Source organism: Lissotriton helveticus, chromosome 11, assembly GCF_964261635.1.
Source record: "Lissotriton helveticus chromosome 11, aLisHel1.1, whole genome shotgun sequence".
NCBI classification, from domain to species: domain Eukaryota; kingdom Metazoa; phylum Chordata; class Amphibia; order Caudata; family Salamandridae; genus Lissotriton; species Lissotriton helveticus.
The window spans coordinates 174574966-174594239 of record NC_136072.1 but is presented as its reverse complement, the minus strand read 5'-3'; the positions used below and the strand labels follow the sequence as shown (position 1 = coordinate 174594239).

The 19274-nt window shown below is 42.3% G+C and overlaps 1 protein-coding gene across 1 annotated transcript in view; it reads right to left on the bottom strand.

Moving 5' to 3' along the window:
- The window catches only part of LOC144791763 (uncharacterized), a 33985-nt gene extending 23847 nt beyond the window's left edge, over positions 1 to 10138 (bottom strand). The window contains exons 1-2 of the mRNA XM_078666530.1: positions 9830 to 10138; positions 4171 to 4278 (exon numbers count right to left, since the gene is read on the bottom strand). Of these exons, the coding sequence (XP_078522656.1) occupies positions 4171 to 4278; positions 9830 to 10057 (336 nt within the window). The 5' untranslated portion in view covers positions 10058 to 10138. The remainder of the gene's footprint in view (positions 1 to 4170; positions 4279 to 9829) is intronic.
- Between the last annotated feature and the right edge of the window lie 9136 nt (positions 10139 to 19274).

Below are 19274 nucleotides of genomic sequence, written 5' to 3'. Positions count from 1 at the left end.
TTCAGGGTTCAGGGTGGGTTGGGGTTTGGGGTCCCAAGGTAATTTTAGGGTTCAGGTTGGGTTTGGGTTTTGGGGTCCCAAGGTAATGTTAGGGTTCAGGTTGGGTTTGGGTGTGCTAGGGGTAATTTGGGGGTTCAGGGTGGGTTTGGGTTTTGGCGTGCAACAGGTAATTTTAGGGTTGAGGGGTATGGTTATTGGGGTGATAAGGGTAGTTTTAGAATTTTGGGGGTGTATGGTTTTTAGGGTGCAAAGGGTAATATTTTGGGTTTAGGGGTATTATTTTCAAAATATATATATAATATATATATATATATATATATGTATATATATATTATATATTATATATATATATATATAATAGATATAACTATATATGTAAAAGAAATATGTATATAAAAAAGAAATATATATCAAATATATATGTGATCAAGCGCTCTGGGAAGCACGAAACGCGTCATGGCGATTTGAAAAACCAACACGAAATAAAGAAGTAATCTTTGCACCTATTTTGGGCCCGTATCTGTTTCTGCAGCTTTGAGAACTCTGCCTTGTGATTAGGATATCCTTGGAATATATATATATATATATATCTATATATATATATATATATATATATATATATATATATATATGAAGTAATCGTCTCCCTCCAATGGAAGAAGCAGGAACCTCAAAGGGGAATTCAATGGCAGAGCCTTTAATGACAGAATGATGGCGAATGCATTTCAGCCGGTGTGGCCTCGTCAGCGCCTGCGGTGGTGTGAACGGAAGTCCTGACGCTCTGCAGTTAAAATGTATATATATATATATATATATCCAACCAAACTTTTGCTACGCTACGGGAATGACCATTACTTACCTTACCTTAACCACTTTTACAAAGTATATTTATTTACTACATATACCTTTGCATTGTAATGGCATGCACGGCAAAGGCATATGCGATGTAAAAGTATGCGTTGTAATGGTAACGCATTGTAACAGCACTTGCGTTGTTACAACCGTGTTGTAATGGCATGCGTTGTGTTGGCACGCAATGCAACGTTATATATTCTTGAGGAACCTGGGGCGATCAAATGGGGGACAGGCTACATATGACCAGGAGAGAGAAATAATGGTTCTCTTGCATCCAGAAAGTGGAAGCAAAAGAAACGTTTTTTACATGCACAGGTCCCATGATCAAAAGGCCTTGTCACTTTCACAAGGTATGTAACTGCATTGCAGTCAATCAAGAAATCGATGTCACACCCTGCTTAGTCTATTTTAGCATCTCTTCTTGTTTATTCCATGACATCAAGTATTTTAGTTTTCTCTGAAACTATTCCTCAGAATTCATTACAAATGCATTCAAGACCTTCTAACGCGTATTGAATTACTCCTTTTTGTCACCTCTCTAACACATTTCCACAGTGATGTCTCAGACATCAGTTTCAACCCATTTTCCAAGGTTCCATGTTTACTGTATGAACATGTAAGCTAATCAGATCAGTAGACAATTTTTGTTTCCTGGCGCTTCAAGGTTGGTCCTACAGCTGATCATCTCTCAAATCAGACAATCTCAGAACGTGTCTCCAGGCTTTTGACAGCGAGTCCTTCCTGAAAACTTAATTTACTTTGTATCACCAGATGTCGCTGTGGAATTCCCTACCTGCAGAGATGACAGACAGACAGACAGACAGACAGACAGACAGTTAGGCAGACAGATAGATAGATAGATAGATAGATAGATAGATAGATAGATAGATAGATAGATAGATAGATAGATAGATAGATAGATAGATAGATAGATAGATAGATAGATAGATAGATAGATAGATAGATAGATAGATAGATAGATAGATAGATAGATAGATCAGCCAGTGCTGAGGCAGAGATAAAGGCTCATCTATTACTCCCGAGAACTGAGTAAGTATGCCAAACATTCTTCTCAGAGAGGGAACATTCTGCTTTTTTACATACTCCGATGCCCGGTTAGAAAAGATTTGAGAGAAATAAGAATATTACGGGAATCATTGAATAAATGCATAATTAGGTTTAGTTAGGCACCTGTTTATGTTGTATTTTAAAGGTGTTGAATGAATGGTGATATGAATTCAGCCAATTTACTGGTGGCTTGCAACAAAAGTCAAAGAATGCCATGGCAGACATTAGCTGAATGTTGACATATTAAGCAAGTAGTATTATGTACGTTGGACTTGATTCACAAACTGCATTTTGTAATCCGTAAAGTAGTACTATTTACTAAAAAAATGCATTTCTCAAAGCTTGGAATGTAAATCTCCACCTCTACTTCTCCTTTCTTTTCTATGGGGCAATATACACATGTGTAAGCATTCTACTTAGTAGTATATGTGGGATAGACATGCGGAACTGGTTGGAAAAAGAAGAAGAATTAATACTAAATGAGAGAGAGTTTACGGAGGGGCATAGGGAGAGTTACTGAGGGGTTTAGGAAAGGGCATGTACCCACCCACAACATAGTAAGCCCATTGCTATTCACAGACTGTCCTTCACAGATTGTCCTTCTAAATTAACAACAGCCAAAAAGGAACCAGAACAGAAGGAAATGTACTCCAGCTCAGAGATGTAGTAAGTCCAGTAGCAGACATGGCATTCATTAGTACTGCAACACCCTGCAACTAGTTAAAAATATAAATACATGTAATTTAATGTTTAAAAAATGTGTCTAACAATAAAACATTTATTATTTTACCTAACATTGATTTTTATTAAAAATATAGTTAGATTTCCTTTGATTAATGTTATACATCACTTTTAAAAATTGCTAATACATAGTAAAAAATATATAATTTTATTTATTCAGGTACGATTTTTGTTAAAACTTCAGAGAAAAAATAAAATTAGGTTAAGTGCTGTTGCATTGTTACCGTGTTCTCCATTTAAAATCAAAATATATATAATTAATTGACATTTTTATTTAACAAAATATTTTATTGTTTTCAAGCTTACCATACTTTTTAACTTTTCCCTATATTTTACCATAGGGAGATCTCCACCATTTCTATAAGACAGTGTTATAGCATCAGTGCTGGACTTATTATTGCTTCTTTTTGGCTGTTGTAACTTACACTTTAAAATTTGTCTCTACCCCTGTTACCGGAGGTGGAAACATGTATGTCTATACTTTTGAATAACATTACGCTTGTAAATGGTGAATAGCCAAAAGTAGCAAAGATACTCAAAAGTGTAAGTTACCTTTGTTAATAGCCCTGATTGTGTTCATTGTGAGTTGATCAATTGTGTGTGTAGGATGGTGGTATATGCAGTGATATGGTAAAATGGAACATAAAGTCCTTCATGTTGTTCACGTCTATAACTAGAGATGCTGAAATCTAAATTGCAACTACTTTCTGACATACAAGAGGCTGATTCACAAAAGCATTTATGAGTACGGGATGCAGTACTACAGGAGTACTCTTTTACAAAAAGGTGAACGTGAAGACCTTTGTGACCTTGCCCCAAAACCCCCAACTCCTATTATTAAAAGTGCATAGAGGACACAGTTATTTCCATTTGCACCTACAGTATACATATATTTATGGAATAGTCCTGTTTTATTTTCAATTTATTCCCATTTTAGATGTTTTGGCACCAATTCACAAAGGAATGTAAGTGTATAAAAAAGAATACTAAAAGAGAACTAGTTGAAATACACCATAATTCCTTTGTGACTAGGCCCTCTAGAGTTTTGGTAGAGAAGTAAGCACCTTTGCATTCTTTGTTCTGGCCTTTGCAATGTATACTTGATGGATATCTACCGCAGTAGGTAACCAATGACTTGCAAAGAGTTAAGAGTTGGGTGTATGGAAATGTGTGCTCTGGTACAAATATCTTGATGGGGGTGAGCACTGAGATATGTGGTTGATGACTTGTACACCGTCCTCTGGAAGGTGATGACCCACAGCGGAATGTACTGTCTTTGCAAGATGGCAGTCTTGAATATGCTGATCAAATGGAGAAGTTTTTTGTTGGAGCCAGCAGGACAGGTACCTGTGCATCAGTTTTTTTAGTTGCATGTGTGACTTATATATGGAGGATACATAAAAGCAGTTTCATAATTCAAACCTGTCCGCGAAATGTATATTTCAAACACACTTTAGGTGATGTTTACATTCTTATCATAACTCAGCCTGCTGCAAAAGTACTTACCGTTCGATGAATTGACCTGATGTGACAATCTTCAAATCTCTTTCCACTTAGGACATGGCAGTCTGTTTCCAGGACATCAATTGTTAGAAAAAAGATATTCCCAGGACCCTAAAAAAGGGATACAAATGTAATTCACAAAGTGAGTGTGACAGTTTGACGAAATACCTGATCAAATTCTTAATTTTCCCCAAAAAAACATACACTTCCAACCACATAGAGGCCTTTTCACAGATAATAACACTAATGAATCTATCCATTGCAATTTGTGAAAAGTGAAGCAGAATCTGACGTGCAGCATTCACCTACCCGGCTTGCAGTACACTAAAGATTGATTGGAATCTTAAAAATCTGACATTCAGATTAAAAGGTAAAATGTCATACTTTTCTAAGTATTTACTCTGGTAGAGTAGGGTGGTCAAAACGGAGGGGCATGGGGGAGCTCTGTGACCTGGGCACGCACTTTTAAGTCCTTTCGTTGTTACCTCAAAACGTATTTATATAATAACAAAGCAGGCTTAGCTGTTTTGTTTCTATTGAGGCAATAATGTGGTTACCCTACTACCTGGTGCAAGAGACTGGAGTTTCTTCAGAGAACATTAGGATAGAACAGTCACTCTAATGCGCTTGCTTTGAGTGCCAAAGAACGCCTTTAAAAGCAAGTTCTGATCTGTAACCATGATCCCTGAGGGGTCAGGGTTGTCATGTTCAGTGGTTGCCAGAAACCGTTCGCTCCCTAGTAGGGTTAGGGGGGCTTATGGTGGCACTGTGAGCTAGCTCATCTCTAGGTCAACATATTCTGTGGGGTGCTTGGAATCAGTCTAGGCACCTCGCCCCAAGTTTATGTTGTCCAACAGACGCACAGATCCTGTGGATTAGTGAGAACTACACATCAAACGCTTTGGCTGAGCTACACAAACTACCTTGCCAACTGAACTAACATAAACCTCTAATCCGTCTATTAGGCAGCTCCCACCACAACATCCCACCCCATGTAACATTTCTGAAACTGCACACAACCTTTAAAGATGCAATGAGTCCATGTGGTTTTAGCTCTGAAATCCGAAATATTCTTGCCAAACCTACACGCCTTTGGACCAGCCCTCCTCCTTATCCCAAATATTACCTCCATTGCCCTTTCCTCCCCCTTACATCCACCAGCGTTCACCTAATCAGGTTCATGGTTTTGCCTTGCTCCTTCAGCGACAGCACACTTCTGCCACATTGCACCAGCCGCTCAACCCTTGGTGTATGTGCCAGAGTGGGCGGTGGCTTCCTTTCATTGGTAGGCACAGGGAAAAGTCCCTACTCTGTGCCCAATACAACTGAAGTCAGCATGGCGTGCCTCCCCTTCCTCCCAACTCCAGGTGTGTGGTGCCCAGATTTCTTTCTACTTAAAACGAGGATTAGGGGCCTCCCTAAAGATTTTAATACCAGAGCTGCACAAAAGCTTCTGAGTCCCCTCGGAAACTGTTTCTTCACATCACATACATACTTTTAAGATTGCCGAGGGGCAAAGGGCTGTAAATGGGCACAGCGTACATTGCTGAAAGGTAAGGACAGAGTGGGAATTTAGTAGTAGATTTGACATTGACCTACAGATAATGACAGACACTTATAGGCAAGTGGATGATTGTCACTGTAACTTGTTACCAGTCCCCAGCCATGATTTCCCTACGGCCATACTAGCCTACGCCAAAAGCAACTTCGGGGGCAGATTTACAAGCCCCTTGCGCCACCGGTGCATCACGTTGCGTGACGCACCGGTGCCGCAGCCTGCTGAGTGATATTTACAAGCACAGGTAAAGTCACCCTGCGTGACTTAACCTGTGCTTGTAAATATCGCCCCTGTTTACGCAACACTATGCGTGTTAGGGGTGTGACATGGGTGTTGCTGTGGGTGTTCCCACGCAACACCCATGTCCACTGATGCATTTCCAGATTTACGAGAAATCGTAAATCGGGAAATGTGTCAGAATGATACTCCACCCTAGGGGTGGTGTAGCGAGGTGGAACGAGGAGAAATGTTTTCATTTCTCCTCGTCTTTTTCCTCTTTCAAAGTGTGCTGCATTCTACAGCACACATTGGAAGAGGAAATCACTTCAATTGATTGTTTTTATGCAGGAAGTTGCCCCTTCCTGCACAAAAACAATCCCTCCACAACATAGACATCCTTGCACCATGGTGTAAGGGTGCCTGCGCTGACGCATAGCAGCTGTTTATGTGCCATCGCAGGGGAAAGCACAGAGATGTGTCATATTGTTGTAAATATGTCGCATCCCAGTGCTTCGAAACTAACACAGCGTGGCACAGCAAAATACTTGCGGCACTGCGCTGCGTTAGTTTCTTGTAGATCTGCCCCTCCATGTGTACCCTATTTCTAACTTATTTACAGGCTTCCTATTTGTTACTTTTTTTTTTTTTTTTTTTTACATTTGATGATACTTTATTTTGACATTTTTATACATACTAACAGCCTCTACAAAGCTTTTGCCTCATTAGTACCTTTGTAACATACAAATGCAGCAGTGAGAAAGGTGATTATTCAACCTTTGCAAAGGGCCCTCCACTTCGCAGAAACGTAAGCCACATTTTTATAGTAATTTTTTATCTGTTTGAGCTACAAACAATTTTTTGGGGTGAAATCGTTAGATTATGCAGTGGATGATGTGTTATGTGGCAAATATGGTCTATTTGTTATTCTTGGTACCATCTATTCTCTGAAACCAGGGGCCATAGCAAACTGCTGATAAGATGCAGGAGCGTGCCAGACAAGCCTCGAACAAAGTAGACATTAATGACTTCCAATACAAAACGTCCTCTGCTACCAGATACCAATTACATTAAAAGGCATGATTAAACCATTTCTTAAACTCCTTTACAGATATGGTAAATATAAAATGTATTTAAACAAGCATTAGCAAAATCAATAATGTTGTATCTTGACTCTAATGTTATTCTTGACCTGCCAATGGAATCTTGCTGTAATGACATAACATGTAATGATTGGAGTCAAATAGACACAGTTGGCTGGGCTGAGCGGTATGCTGGCTGCTCCTGGTGGGGTCTCGATGTGATCTTGTAACTATCTTGAATAAATCTCTCAGAACCACTTCTACCTGTGTGGACTTGATCACTACAAAATTTGGCGACAATCCCGAAGTGAACCTGCATCTGTCACCTCTTCAAACCTCATTTCATCAAATCTCAAACAACATTAAGGTACAAATCAACTCCAGTTAACCTAAGGCAACTGAAATCCCTGACCCCACCAGTGACCTCTACATCGGTCGCCCACAGCAGTCTGCCGGTTGTTTCTGTGTGTCTGGAGAAGTACTACTTTATGAGCTGCCCATCCAGTCTTGGGCGTCTACTCTCCAAAGTCTATGGGGCAGAGTTACAAACCCCTTGCGCCTCTTTTGCGCCACCGTTGCGTCACTTTTGTGACGCAGCGGCGGCGGAAAAGATGCGCCATGGTGCGGGCTATTTACAACGTGGCGCATCTGGGAGATGCGTCACGTTGTAAAGCCCTACGCCTTAAGGAGGCGTTCCGGCGCAGGTGGGGGTTCCTGCGCCGGAACGCCTCCTAAAAGTGGCTGAGTGAAATCTACAAGATTTCACTCAGTCACTTTTAGGCCAATGCTACCGTCAAAACCCTGCGCCTGCTTGAAGCAGGCGTAAGGCTTGACGCAGCATTAGTAGAATGGGCCCCCCAGAGCATTGCTGGAGCTGCGTCGCAGATGCGACGCAACTCCAGCAATGCGACACCTTTACAGCACAGATGCGTGACGCATCTGTGCCGTTTTTGCCCCATGGTGCGCCGCATTGTAAATGCGGCGCATCATGGGTGGCGGAGGCATGGCGCACAATTACTGGCGCATCCCTGCTAATTTGCAGGGATGCACCAGTAATTGTAAATATGCCCCAATGTGTTTTACGCTCTGACTTCAGTGAGGGTAAGCCTGCATTACTGTCATCAGTGCCACACATTGACGTCCACCCTGTATGGTGGAGAAGTGTGCTTTTTCATGTGTGCGCCAGCAAAGCTCTGAAGGAAACTATCTCTATGCCAGTTCCACTCAAAGTGTCCTTCACTACACATCTACACTAATTTAAGGAGAACAGTTTTCATCTATTTCACCCGAAGTCTGTCAGCTGTTGGATGTGGGCACTAGTTTGCTTGTGCATGTGCTACAAGTGTCTACAATGTGTGTCTCACACGAAGTTTTGGATTCGTGGGAGTGTAACAACTGTTGTGGACATTTTCAGTGTTTGGCCTTGACACGAGGGAGAGCTGTGAATTTTAATATTGAGCCTCTCTGGCGAGCTTTGGACATTGTTTGTTTCTCCCCGGCACTGCCTGACAGCGAGGTGCCATGTTGCTGTACATGTTTGGCCCCTCACTGTTGAGGTATCCCAAGGGGCAGAGTCAGGCAAAAGATGTCATTTAACTTTGATTGTTGGTCTACGTTGAGACCTGATCTCTGCAACTGCCACATTATTGATTCAAAATACAGCACGCGCATCTTACCTGATCCATGGTGCCGCGCAAAGCTGCAGTGTTTCTGTGAAGTCCTCTGAAATTATTTTTGTCTTGTGTACCATCCTCTGGAATCTTCACTGCCTGCCACAAGATGTTTTGCACATATCGCGTGCCTTGAGCCACCCGGCACAACGTGAGACAGCGTGGGGCCATCTTGGGCTTGGTCATCGCCCATGTGAGTTCTGAGTCTGTCTGCTGAAAAGTCTTGCATGCAGCATGGACAGCCAGCATGTTAATTTAAAGGCATGTTCTCAGCCTCTCAACATTCAGAGGGTGATAAAAAAAAGAGTACTCTGGGTAGCGTGGCTGTAATTTATAATCGGCAGCACTTCAAGAATTCTATCCCCTCAATCAGGGCTTTAAGTGGGATGAAAAAACAGGGGGGGTCTCGCAAGGCCGATTAAGTTAAGGGCGTTGCTTAAATATGCCAAAACTAAAAATCTGTGCTGCCCCACTGGTATTTTGCTGCTTCTGTGATTGAATCCAGATATATAATACAAAAATTAACATTACACCTACAAGAAGCCAGGGCTATTGGCTTTGTCAATGGCTGTTAGTTGCATAAGATAAATAAGCAACAACTATGGCTTTGGTTTATATAATATTGAAAATGCTTCCTTTCTGAAATGCTGAGACTGTGAAAGAACTATAACTACCTCAAAGGTAGTGAAGTGTGGTATTGCTGCAGGGATTTATTTTTATTCCCCCCCCCCCCCCCCCCCCTGAGAGTGAGGGCAAAAATGGAGAGCCCGATAGGGACCCGTCTCAGCAGCGCTAGGACCCGGCCCACTTAAAGCCCTTCCCCCAAGAAACAATTATGAAGTAAAAATGCATGGTAACGTGACAACCCGATTTCCCTTTCTTTTGTTTATGCATTATTACCTCATTTTCTACTTCTAGCACAGGCACGTTTACCAAGTTAAGAATGGTAGTAAATGTCTTGCTTAATACCAGAGCAATTTCAATTTTTACTCACCTTCTAACAGATGCACGCGCTTAAACGCAAACAGAATCCCTTTGGCAGAGCTTTTACGCTCCGTCATTGGTCCAAATGTGCAAGCGGCAGCGTCACGTGACGCTTTCCAGTGCTGCAAGGCAGGTGACGGGGAACCACTTACCATTACTGCCGGCTGGCGGTGAGCGTCGACCACGCGGTACAGGCTAAGGACGAAGCCTTCATCCCGGTCTTTGTTGATCTCGTCGAGGGCCCAGGACGCTTGGGGCTCGGTGGCGTTGCAGTCTTCAGATAACAGCGGTGGGATGGGTAATGGCAGCACGGTGTCAGGGCTGACGGCGTTGGCCAGGGAGAGCAGCGCGAGACACAGAACTGCCGCCAGCTGCTTCATTGTTCAGCTTAAAAGACGCGGCCCCCTCTCTGAGCTGCAGTTGGTTGAGTCTAGCTGAACTTTAATGCCAAGCACGTAGGGAAAATCCAGTTGTAACTCAAACTAGCATGATTTATATAGTCCTGTTCATCAATCGTGTCTGTTATCTGAACGTAAAGTGGGCTGAATCAGCATATTTTGGAGTAAATCATTGATGGGTGATGCTTAGTAGGGCCAATTTATTTGGGCAATAGCCTTTTCCTTGCAAAGGGTCAGCCACTGGTATCAGTGTCCCATCAATATATTTATCTTAGAACATCATGATACCTGTTCTCTCTGAGTTTCCAAAGTCAGGACCTGAACTATGATTTTCAAACAGGTTATCCCAGGTGAATGAGAGGACTGTGCCTAGTAGATGTCCTGCGGTTCAGGAGACGAGGTGGGACAAGCAAGACTTTGCCTTAGTTTCGGGCTTATTAAGAAAGGTATTTAAAGTACCTAAATAGTACTCCTATAGTACTCTTTTACATACTCTTACATGGGCCCGATTCACAAACGTAAACTTAGACCCGAAGTCTAACTTTAGACCGGAAGTCCAATTTAACACCTAAAGTCCATTTCCCGATTCACAAAGGTGAACTTAGACCCGAAGTCTGACTGTAGGCTAGAAGTCCAAGTTAACACCTAAAGTCAATGGGCCCGCTTCACAAAGGCAAAGTTAGAACAAAAGTCTAACTTTACTACTTTTCAGTATTCACAAAAGTCAGTGACTACTAGTAACTTTACTACTATTAATTTTACTTGTTGTAAGTTTACAAGTAGTAAAGTTACTAGTAGTAACTTATCTTTGTGAATACCAAAAAGTTGTAAACTTGGGCTTGAGTAGTAAACTTAGACCTAAGTCTAAGTTTACTATTTTTTGGTATTCACAAAGGTAAGTTACTTCTAGTAACTTTACTATTAGTAAATTTACTATTAGTAACTTTACTACTAGTAACTTTATTAGTAGTAAAGTTACTAATAGTACTAGTAAAGGTACTAGTAGTAACATACCTTTGTGAATACTGAAAAGTAACATTTTTGGTCTGAGTTAGACTTTTGTTCTAACTTTACATTTGTGAATTGGCCCCAAGTTAAGACCTGAAATCTAGGTTTGGACCAAAAATCTACATTAAACCTGAAGTCTAAGTTTAGACCTAAAGTCTAAGAGGCTGATTTACAAGAAAGTGACACATCTGTGAAGATGCGTCACTTTCTCTGCGCTACTTTGAGAAACCCTTGCGCCACTATGGATGCTCTGTATTTACAATACGGCGTACCATGTCACAAGGATTGACAGATTCTGACGGATCTGTTGACGCAAAAGTACTGCATTGCTTGAGTCGTGTCGCAAGCACGACATAACTCCAGCAATGCAGGGGGAGGCCTATCCTCATTGTGCTGCGTCACTCCTTACGCCTGCTTCAAGCAGGTTTAAGAATTTGACGCAGTGGCGTCCTAGAAGTGGCGCAGTGAAATCTTGTAGATTTCACTGCGTCACTTCTAGGAGGCTATTTTGCATTGGAATGCCCATCCTGCATACATTATACCTGACGCAGGTATAATGTGACACAGGGCTTTACAATATGACGCATCTGCCCAGATGCGTCACATTGTAAATGGGCTGCATTTTTACGCTGCTGCTGCATCACAAAAAGTGACGCAACTGCGGCATAAAAACAACGCAAGGGGCTTGTAAATCTGCCCCTAAGTTTAGACCTTTAGTCTAACTTAAGACCTGAAGTATAAACTTAAACTTCAGGTCTAAACTTAGACTTCAGGTCTAAGTTTACCTTTGTAAATCGGGCCCAACATGTCTTTACTTACTGGCTCCTAAACTTCAACAGCGGTTAGGAATTGGGAATATTCCGACACAATTCATATACATTTAGCAGAAATAGAAAGTACTGGGACCCTTATATGCTTTTACTGATAGGAAGTTGGATGTATTGGGCCTAAATCACAAAGGTATGTAAGACTACGTAAAATAGTCCTCCAGTAGTACATCTTCCCTTCCTCATAAATGCTTTCGTAAAACAGCCCCATTGTTGTGAAATTGGCCTAGAAGCAGAGCAGTAAGCTTCAATCTGGGAACACTCCTAATTGAGAGAGTTGGCAAGGGTGGGAGGCAACAACTGGAAATTGGGTGGTCTTTGAGACATGATAGCAAAAGTAGGGCTCCAATCCTTCTCCCTGAATACTGAGTTGCTGCCTGCGTATCTGTGAACTACCAGGGAGCCAGAGGGTTTTGCTCAGGGATGCCATGATGTGAGTTTAAAGGACCTCACTGTCGCAGAGAAGAGAATGAAAGGTGCCAGTAGTGAATGTCCCATGCAACAAGAATGGTGGAGTAACCCAAATGCAATTTAGGAATCAGACACACGGCAATGAGTATAGTTCTGGAGACTCTCATGCTTTTGGTGAGGTGTAGTAGATTGGTCTATTTTTTCTCCTAGACCGCACATGTGTGTTGTATTGTAGTTAAATGCAACCCTGGAAATGTCTTAATGCTAGTCCATAATGTGTAGCATGAGTGTGATAAGTGAGTTGGACCGTCTCCATGGGTGAGCACCCATCACAACGCGGGCATTACCACGCGCTGCCATTACGACGCTGCTTTTACACCGCTAGTCGTTTCAACGACTTGCACTGGAGGGCGCTGTTGGAAAAGGAATAGTTTAATTTTCTATTCCAACACCTTCCCTACTGTAACGTGGGCTGGAGTTGGAATAGAAAATTAAACTATTTCACTATCCAGCGCTTACAGCGCAAGTCGTTGTAACAACTTGCGTTGTAAAAACAGCGTCGTAATGGCACGCGGGGTAAAAGCCCGCGTTGTAATGTCATACAACCGTCTCCACGAGTATTTGGGGCACACATTATATACAAGTCTAAAATAAAAATGTTATTCTTTTCATCAGGGCTGCTTGCCTGGCTGGATTGCTGACAATCCCTCTGTCCATCCTCTCTTAAAAGTACCTTCTGGCCATCAACCTATGGGGGATTTCCCAGTGTCTCAAATTGCCTGTCCAGCTCTGGGTGGATGGGGTGGGATAATTAGTCCCTGTAGTATGGGATGTAAGTAGGGGTATTGTCCCCAAGCCTCCCCTACTAAGGGTGTCTTAGTACAAATGTCCTGATCATAGGCCAACCAGTGTTTGGGCATGTGATGGAGGAAGCCACATGGTTAGAGCTGCACATTCTGGTGGACATCTGAATATTCAGGGTGGACCTCATTGGGAAAATAGCTACAATTAAATAGCATTTTGTTCTTCTAGAGGAGTGGCCAGGATGTCACCAGCGTCCCTCTAATATTGGTTGTACAAGACAGGGGACCCTAGTTATTTAGGATCTTTGGAAAAATTAGAGATATACTGAATAGTATATAGCCTCTGTCCAGCCGGACAGGAATTTATTAATTATATTGTTGGTAATAGTTCCTTTTTTCACATTGATACAAAAAGTGGGCACGACCTGTGACCCACAGAAAGCAAGACAAAACAAGTGACAAAGGTTCATGTGGAAAGCGCACAAGGCGGTCTGTACTATTACTCAGTAATACAGACTCAGATTCATTTCTAGCAACCCATTGTTAGCGACGTTATTGTAAATTCATAACAACATATGGTGCTTTAAAGTCGACGACGTTTCGATGCAATTCAAAGATACATGCATCATCTTCAGGACAAAGTCATTTAAGTCATGTTTGTCTTAGAGTTAATTGGTACATTTTACATAACCACTTTTGCGATTCACATAAATGTAAGGGGAGAAAAAGGAAAAAACATACAAACATAAACAGAAAAATTTCCATTAGAAAGCTAGGCATGACTTGATATATAATGTGGTGCTAATATCCGAATTTTCGAAGTGACAAGCTTATTTATTTCAAAAACAATGGTGACAGTTGTTTCGAAAGTGGCATGCGTGCACATTAGAAAAGTGCCGTCTATAAATAAGAGCGAGTGATCTTCCCTGATTTAAAAGAACCATTCAGGCCGGTTGCCTCTTTTTAAGAACACTGGTGGTGTTTGGCGTGGTTTGTGGCGTTTGGAAATAGAGGATTTTCCAGAGAGCGTGCATGCATGCATGTTTAACCGAGTTGTTAATATTACTAGGCATTTTTTGAAAAATTCCTGCTCGCAGGTAAAGCTATACATCAGTCCATTACAGTTTCCGAGCAAGGGCATAAAATAAATATCTTAAGTCAGCAACAAAGTGAAAATAAAAACGGCGCAGTGAGCAGTAGAGCTATGTATGTAACCTTGGCATCTTCTGACTAAAGACATAGACAATTTGATCGGTGAACGGCGCAGTGAACATTAAAACGGCGCAGTGAGCTGGGTGGAAAGGGAATTGAGAGGGGGGGCTACCTCGGTGGACTAGGTCAACCCGGATAGGGCTGAAAACCTTGGCCGTATTGCAGCAATGGCTTGATTACGAAAAAAACGTGGGTGGCCTCGGGAGTTTTGCGGCATCTAAATATCAGGGAAATTAATTAACATTACTTTAAACCATTCCATTTAAAGTGACCCGAGTCCGTGAAAAGAATGGCCAAAATACTCACTTAGTGGCGGTCAGCACGGGGAATAAACTGCAAACTATGGAGTAAATGGAGGGGTGGTTATAAAAAACGGTATTCGAGGCTGGGCGGTAAACTCAAAAGTTAGATTAAGGCTTACTTGATGGCTAGCATGACTAGTACTGCAACGCGGTGCTGCCGGGCTTCCGAAATTGGAACGCTGGGAAGGCAAGAGGCGTAGTTAGCAATGGGTGGGAAATGGGGTGTATCATGAGGTCAAAGTCAGAGGGGCTCTAGCTCGAGCATCTGGGGTAACTTACTGTAGCTGGTCCTGCTCGATGGCCGGCCGAATGGGGTTCTGGCGGTGATCGCTAGCCAGTTGAGGGAGGGACTGGGATTAGAAGGTATTAGAGATAGAGAAGGGACTAGTAAGTCCGTTTGCTGGCGGACATCTTGGAGTGGTGTGGGATCGCCAGGTATCAGAGAAGGAGAAGGGACTGATGAGCCCAAGAATAGGGCGGACATTTTGGAAAGGTGACAAAGATCCATAAAAATCCTGAACAACCTCCAGGGCGCCCCATAGTGTCCGGATGTGGATCTATTTTAAAACCTCTGGGACACTATATTGACCACTTCATCAAACCTTTTGTCCCCACTACCACATGCTATATCAGAGACACTATGTCTATGATTAACTTCATTGAAGAATACCCCTTTGATCCCACATCCAGCACCTTGTGTACGCTGGATGTGGAGTCATTATACACTAATATACCCCAAATTGAGTCCCTCCGAGTGATTGAAACTGTTTTAGACAGACGTCCTCGACCCCATAATGTCCCATCTGTTTTCATCCTGCAACTGCTAGAGATTTGCTTAACAAAGAATTTTTTTCTGTTTGAGGGGCAATTTTATGGGCAAGTCCGTGGTACATCCATGGGGGCTATTTTTGCCCCCAACTTGGCCATACTGTATATGGACCACTTGGAGAACCTTACCATTCTAGATGCATCAAACCCTTTCCACAGCGGCATTGCCCTGTGGAAAAGGTACATCGATGACATCTTTATGATATGGACAGATTCGGAAGATTTACTTAACCAATTCCTACACTGGCTAAATAACAACAGTGGTGGCCTGAAATATACCTTAAACACTAGCAAAGAATCCCTGCCATTCCTTGACATCGAGATCAAACACTGTGAGGGACATCTAATCACCAGCCTTCATAGAAAGCCAACGGAAAGAAACACGTTACTAAATTACAGTAGTCATCACCCCCGTGCCCTAAGCGACTCTCTACCCTATTCGCAGTTTCTACGTATCCGCAGAAACTGCTATTTTAAACAAGACTACTTCACAGAGGCAAGGACACTGAGCCAAAAACTAAGACAACGAGGCTATCCACGCAAATTGGTGCGCCGCTCCCTTAAAAGAGCATGGTACTGTCCCAGAGAGACACTGCTAGAACCACGCATAAGAAATAACTCAGAGAGAATCACATGTGTCACTACGTTCTCGCCTGCTTCCAATGCAATTAGGAAGAGTGTTGTAAAGCACTGGCCAGTACTTAATGCGGGGATTCTTAACTTAGAACGACCAATGTTCGCCTTTAAAAGAGCGAGAAACATAAAGGATCACCTGGTAAGAGCTTCACTTCCTCAGCCTGACATAAGATCCACACTAGACGATATGTGGGAATTACCAGCCCTCAAGGGCCATGCCAAATGTGGCCAGTGTGTCTCTTGTAATTCTACCATTGAGGGCAAGACCTTCTCCTACGGAACAATTAAGTATAACAGACAGTATTTCACAAACTGTAATTCCAATAATGTGATTTATGCGATCATTAGTCCATGTATGTTACTATATATAGGACAAACAAGTCAGAAGGTCAAGCTACGAATAGGCCAGCACAGGAGCAGAATCCGGTGCCAAACAGCCAACGCACCCCTGGTGGAACACTTCAAAGAAATGCGACACACGGAAAATGACTTCACTTGGACAGTCATAACACAGATCAAAGCCCCCCCACGAGGAGCAGACATTTCACAGATCCTAAACAAGGAGGAGCTGCATTGGATCTTGAAGACAGACAGTATAAGGAAAGGGCTCAACAGGATTGAGGACTGGACTTCCTTACTATGACCTGTTTCCTTTCGGAAATTTATCGAACTGTTATGAAGGTCCTTGAATATGGTTTTAGAAATAGCATGTATGAATCACCATATGTCACAAGAGCACTTCTGTTCACCCTCTTTTTAAATTTTCTCCAAATATCTTTGTCACCTTTCCAAAATGTCCGCCCTATTCTTGGGCTCATCAGTCCCTTCTCCTTCTCTGATACCTGGCGATCCCACACCACTCCAAGATGTCCGCCAGCAAACGGACTTACTAGTCCCTTCTCTATCTCTAATACCTTCTAATCCCAGTCCCTCCCTCAACTGGCTAGCGATCACCGCCAGAACCCCATTCGGCCGGCCATCGAGCAGGACCAGCTACAGTAAGTTACCCCAGATGCTCGAGCTAGAGCCCCTCTGACTTTGACCTCATGATACACCCCATTTCCCACCCATTGCTAACTACGCCTCTTGCCTTCCCAGCGTTCCAATTTCGGAAGCCCGGCAGCACCGCGTTGCAGTACTAGCCATGCTAGCCATCAAGTAAGCCTTAATCTAACTTTTGAGTTTACCGCCCAGCCTCGAATACCGTTTTTTATAACCACCCCTCCATTTACTCCATAGTTTGCAGTTTATTCCCCGTGCTGACCGCCACTAAGTGAGTATTTTGGCCATTCTTTTCACGGACTCGGGTCACTTTAAATGGAATGGTTTAAAGTAATGTTAATTAATTTCCCTGATATTTAGATGCCGCAAAACTCCCGAGGCCACCCACGTTTTTTTCGTAATCAAGCCATTGCTGCAATACGGCCAAGGTTTTCAGCCCTATCCGGGTTGACCTAGTCCACCGAGGTAGCCCCCCCCTCTCAATTCCCTTTCCACCCAGCTCACTGCGCCGTTTTAATGTTCACTGCGCCGTTCACCGATCAAATTGTCTATGTCTTTAGTCAGAAGATGCCAAGGTTACATACATAGCTCTACTGCTCACTGCGCCGTTTTTATTTTCACTTCGTTGCTGACTTAAGATATTTATTTTATGCCCTTGCTCGGAAACTGTAATGGACTGATGTATAGCTTTACCTGCGAGCAGGAATTTTTCAAAAAATGCCTAGTAATATTTACAACTCGGTTAAACATGCATGCATGCACGCTCTATGGAAAATCCTCTATTTCCAAACGCCACAAACCACGCCAAACACCACCAGTGTTCTTAAAAAGAGGCAACCGGCCTGAATGGTTCTTTTAAATCAGGGAAGATCACTCGCTCTTATTTATAGACGGCACTTTTCTAATGTGCACGCATGCCACTTTCGAAACAACTGTCACCATTGTTTTTGAAATAAATAAGCTTGTCACTTCGAAAATTCAGACATTAGCACCACATTATATATCAAGTCATGCCTAGCTTTCTAATGGAAATTTTTCTGTTTATGTTTGTATGTTTTTTCCTTTTTCTCCCCTTACATTTATGTGAATCGCAAAAGTGGTTATGTAAAATGTACCAATTAACTCTAAGACAAACATGACTTAAATGACTTTGTCCTGAAGATGATGCATGTATCTTTGAATTGCATCGAAACGTCGTCGACTTTAAAGCACCATATGTTGTTATGAATTTACAATAACGTCGCTAACAATGGGTTGCTAGAAATGAATCTGAGTCTGTATTACTGAGTAATAGTACAGACCGCCTTGTGCGCTTTCCACATGAACCTTTGTCACTTGTTTTGTCTTGCTTTCTGTGGGTCACAGGTCGTGCCCACTTTTTGTATCAATGTGAAAAAAGGAACTATTACCAACAATATAATTAATAAATTCCTGTCCGGCTGGACAGAGGCTATATACTATTCAGTATATCTCTAATTTTTCCAAAGATCCTAAATAACTAGGGTCCCCTGTCTTGTACAACATATTACCGCCCAAGGACCCTAGTGCTATTCCTTCGGGTTTCCCTTGTCTCAAAAAACACAAACCTCTAATATTGGTGGCACACAAAAGGATATGTACATTTCTAAGGTAAAACAAAATAGAGGGGCTTTTTACACAAGAGAGATAAACAGATAACAAGATTGTAAACCCTGCTTCTTTATTGTGACAGAGAGGTAAGGAAGACTGTTCCATATATTTCTTTAAAGCATCAGATCTATGAATCAAGAATCAAAAGGGATTATTCAATTGTCGGTTTACTTCCACCACATCCTATCACCACTTAAGCAGACTCCCAAATAGACAAATTCTGAGACATATTGCCTGCTTGGACGGTTTGTATGGTTTGAAAGCCATATACTTAATGTTAGTTGTGTTAATAGATATGAAATCCAAGCTCCAAATGCCTAACATCAGCAGTAGTAACAGCTGAGGGAGCAATAAAGCATAGTCCAAGGATGGACTCAGTCAGGCTTATCAAAGGAGAATCTTCTCTACAGTGACATAGTAGCAAATCCTACAGTAGTTTTGATGATTCCCAAAACAGAAGCATGGGATGTGCTCCTGTGCTCCTTATTAGTAAATTACTTCCATGGACCAGCAGTGCCCCCAACAAAATGTCCTTTCTTCG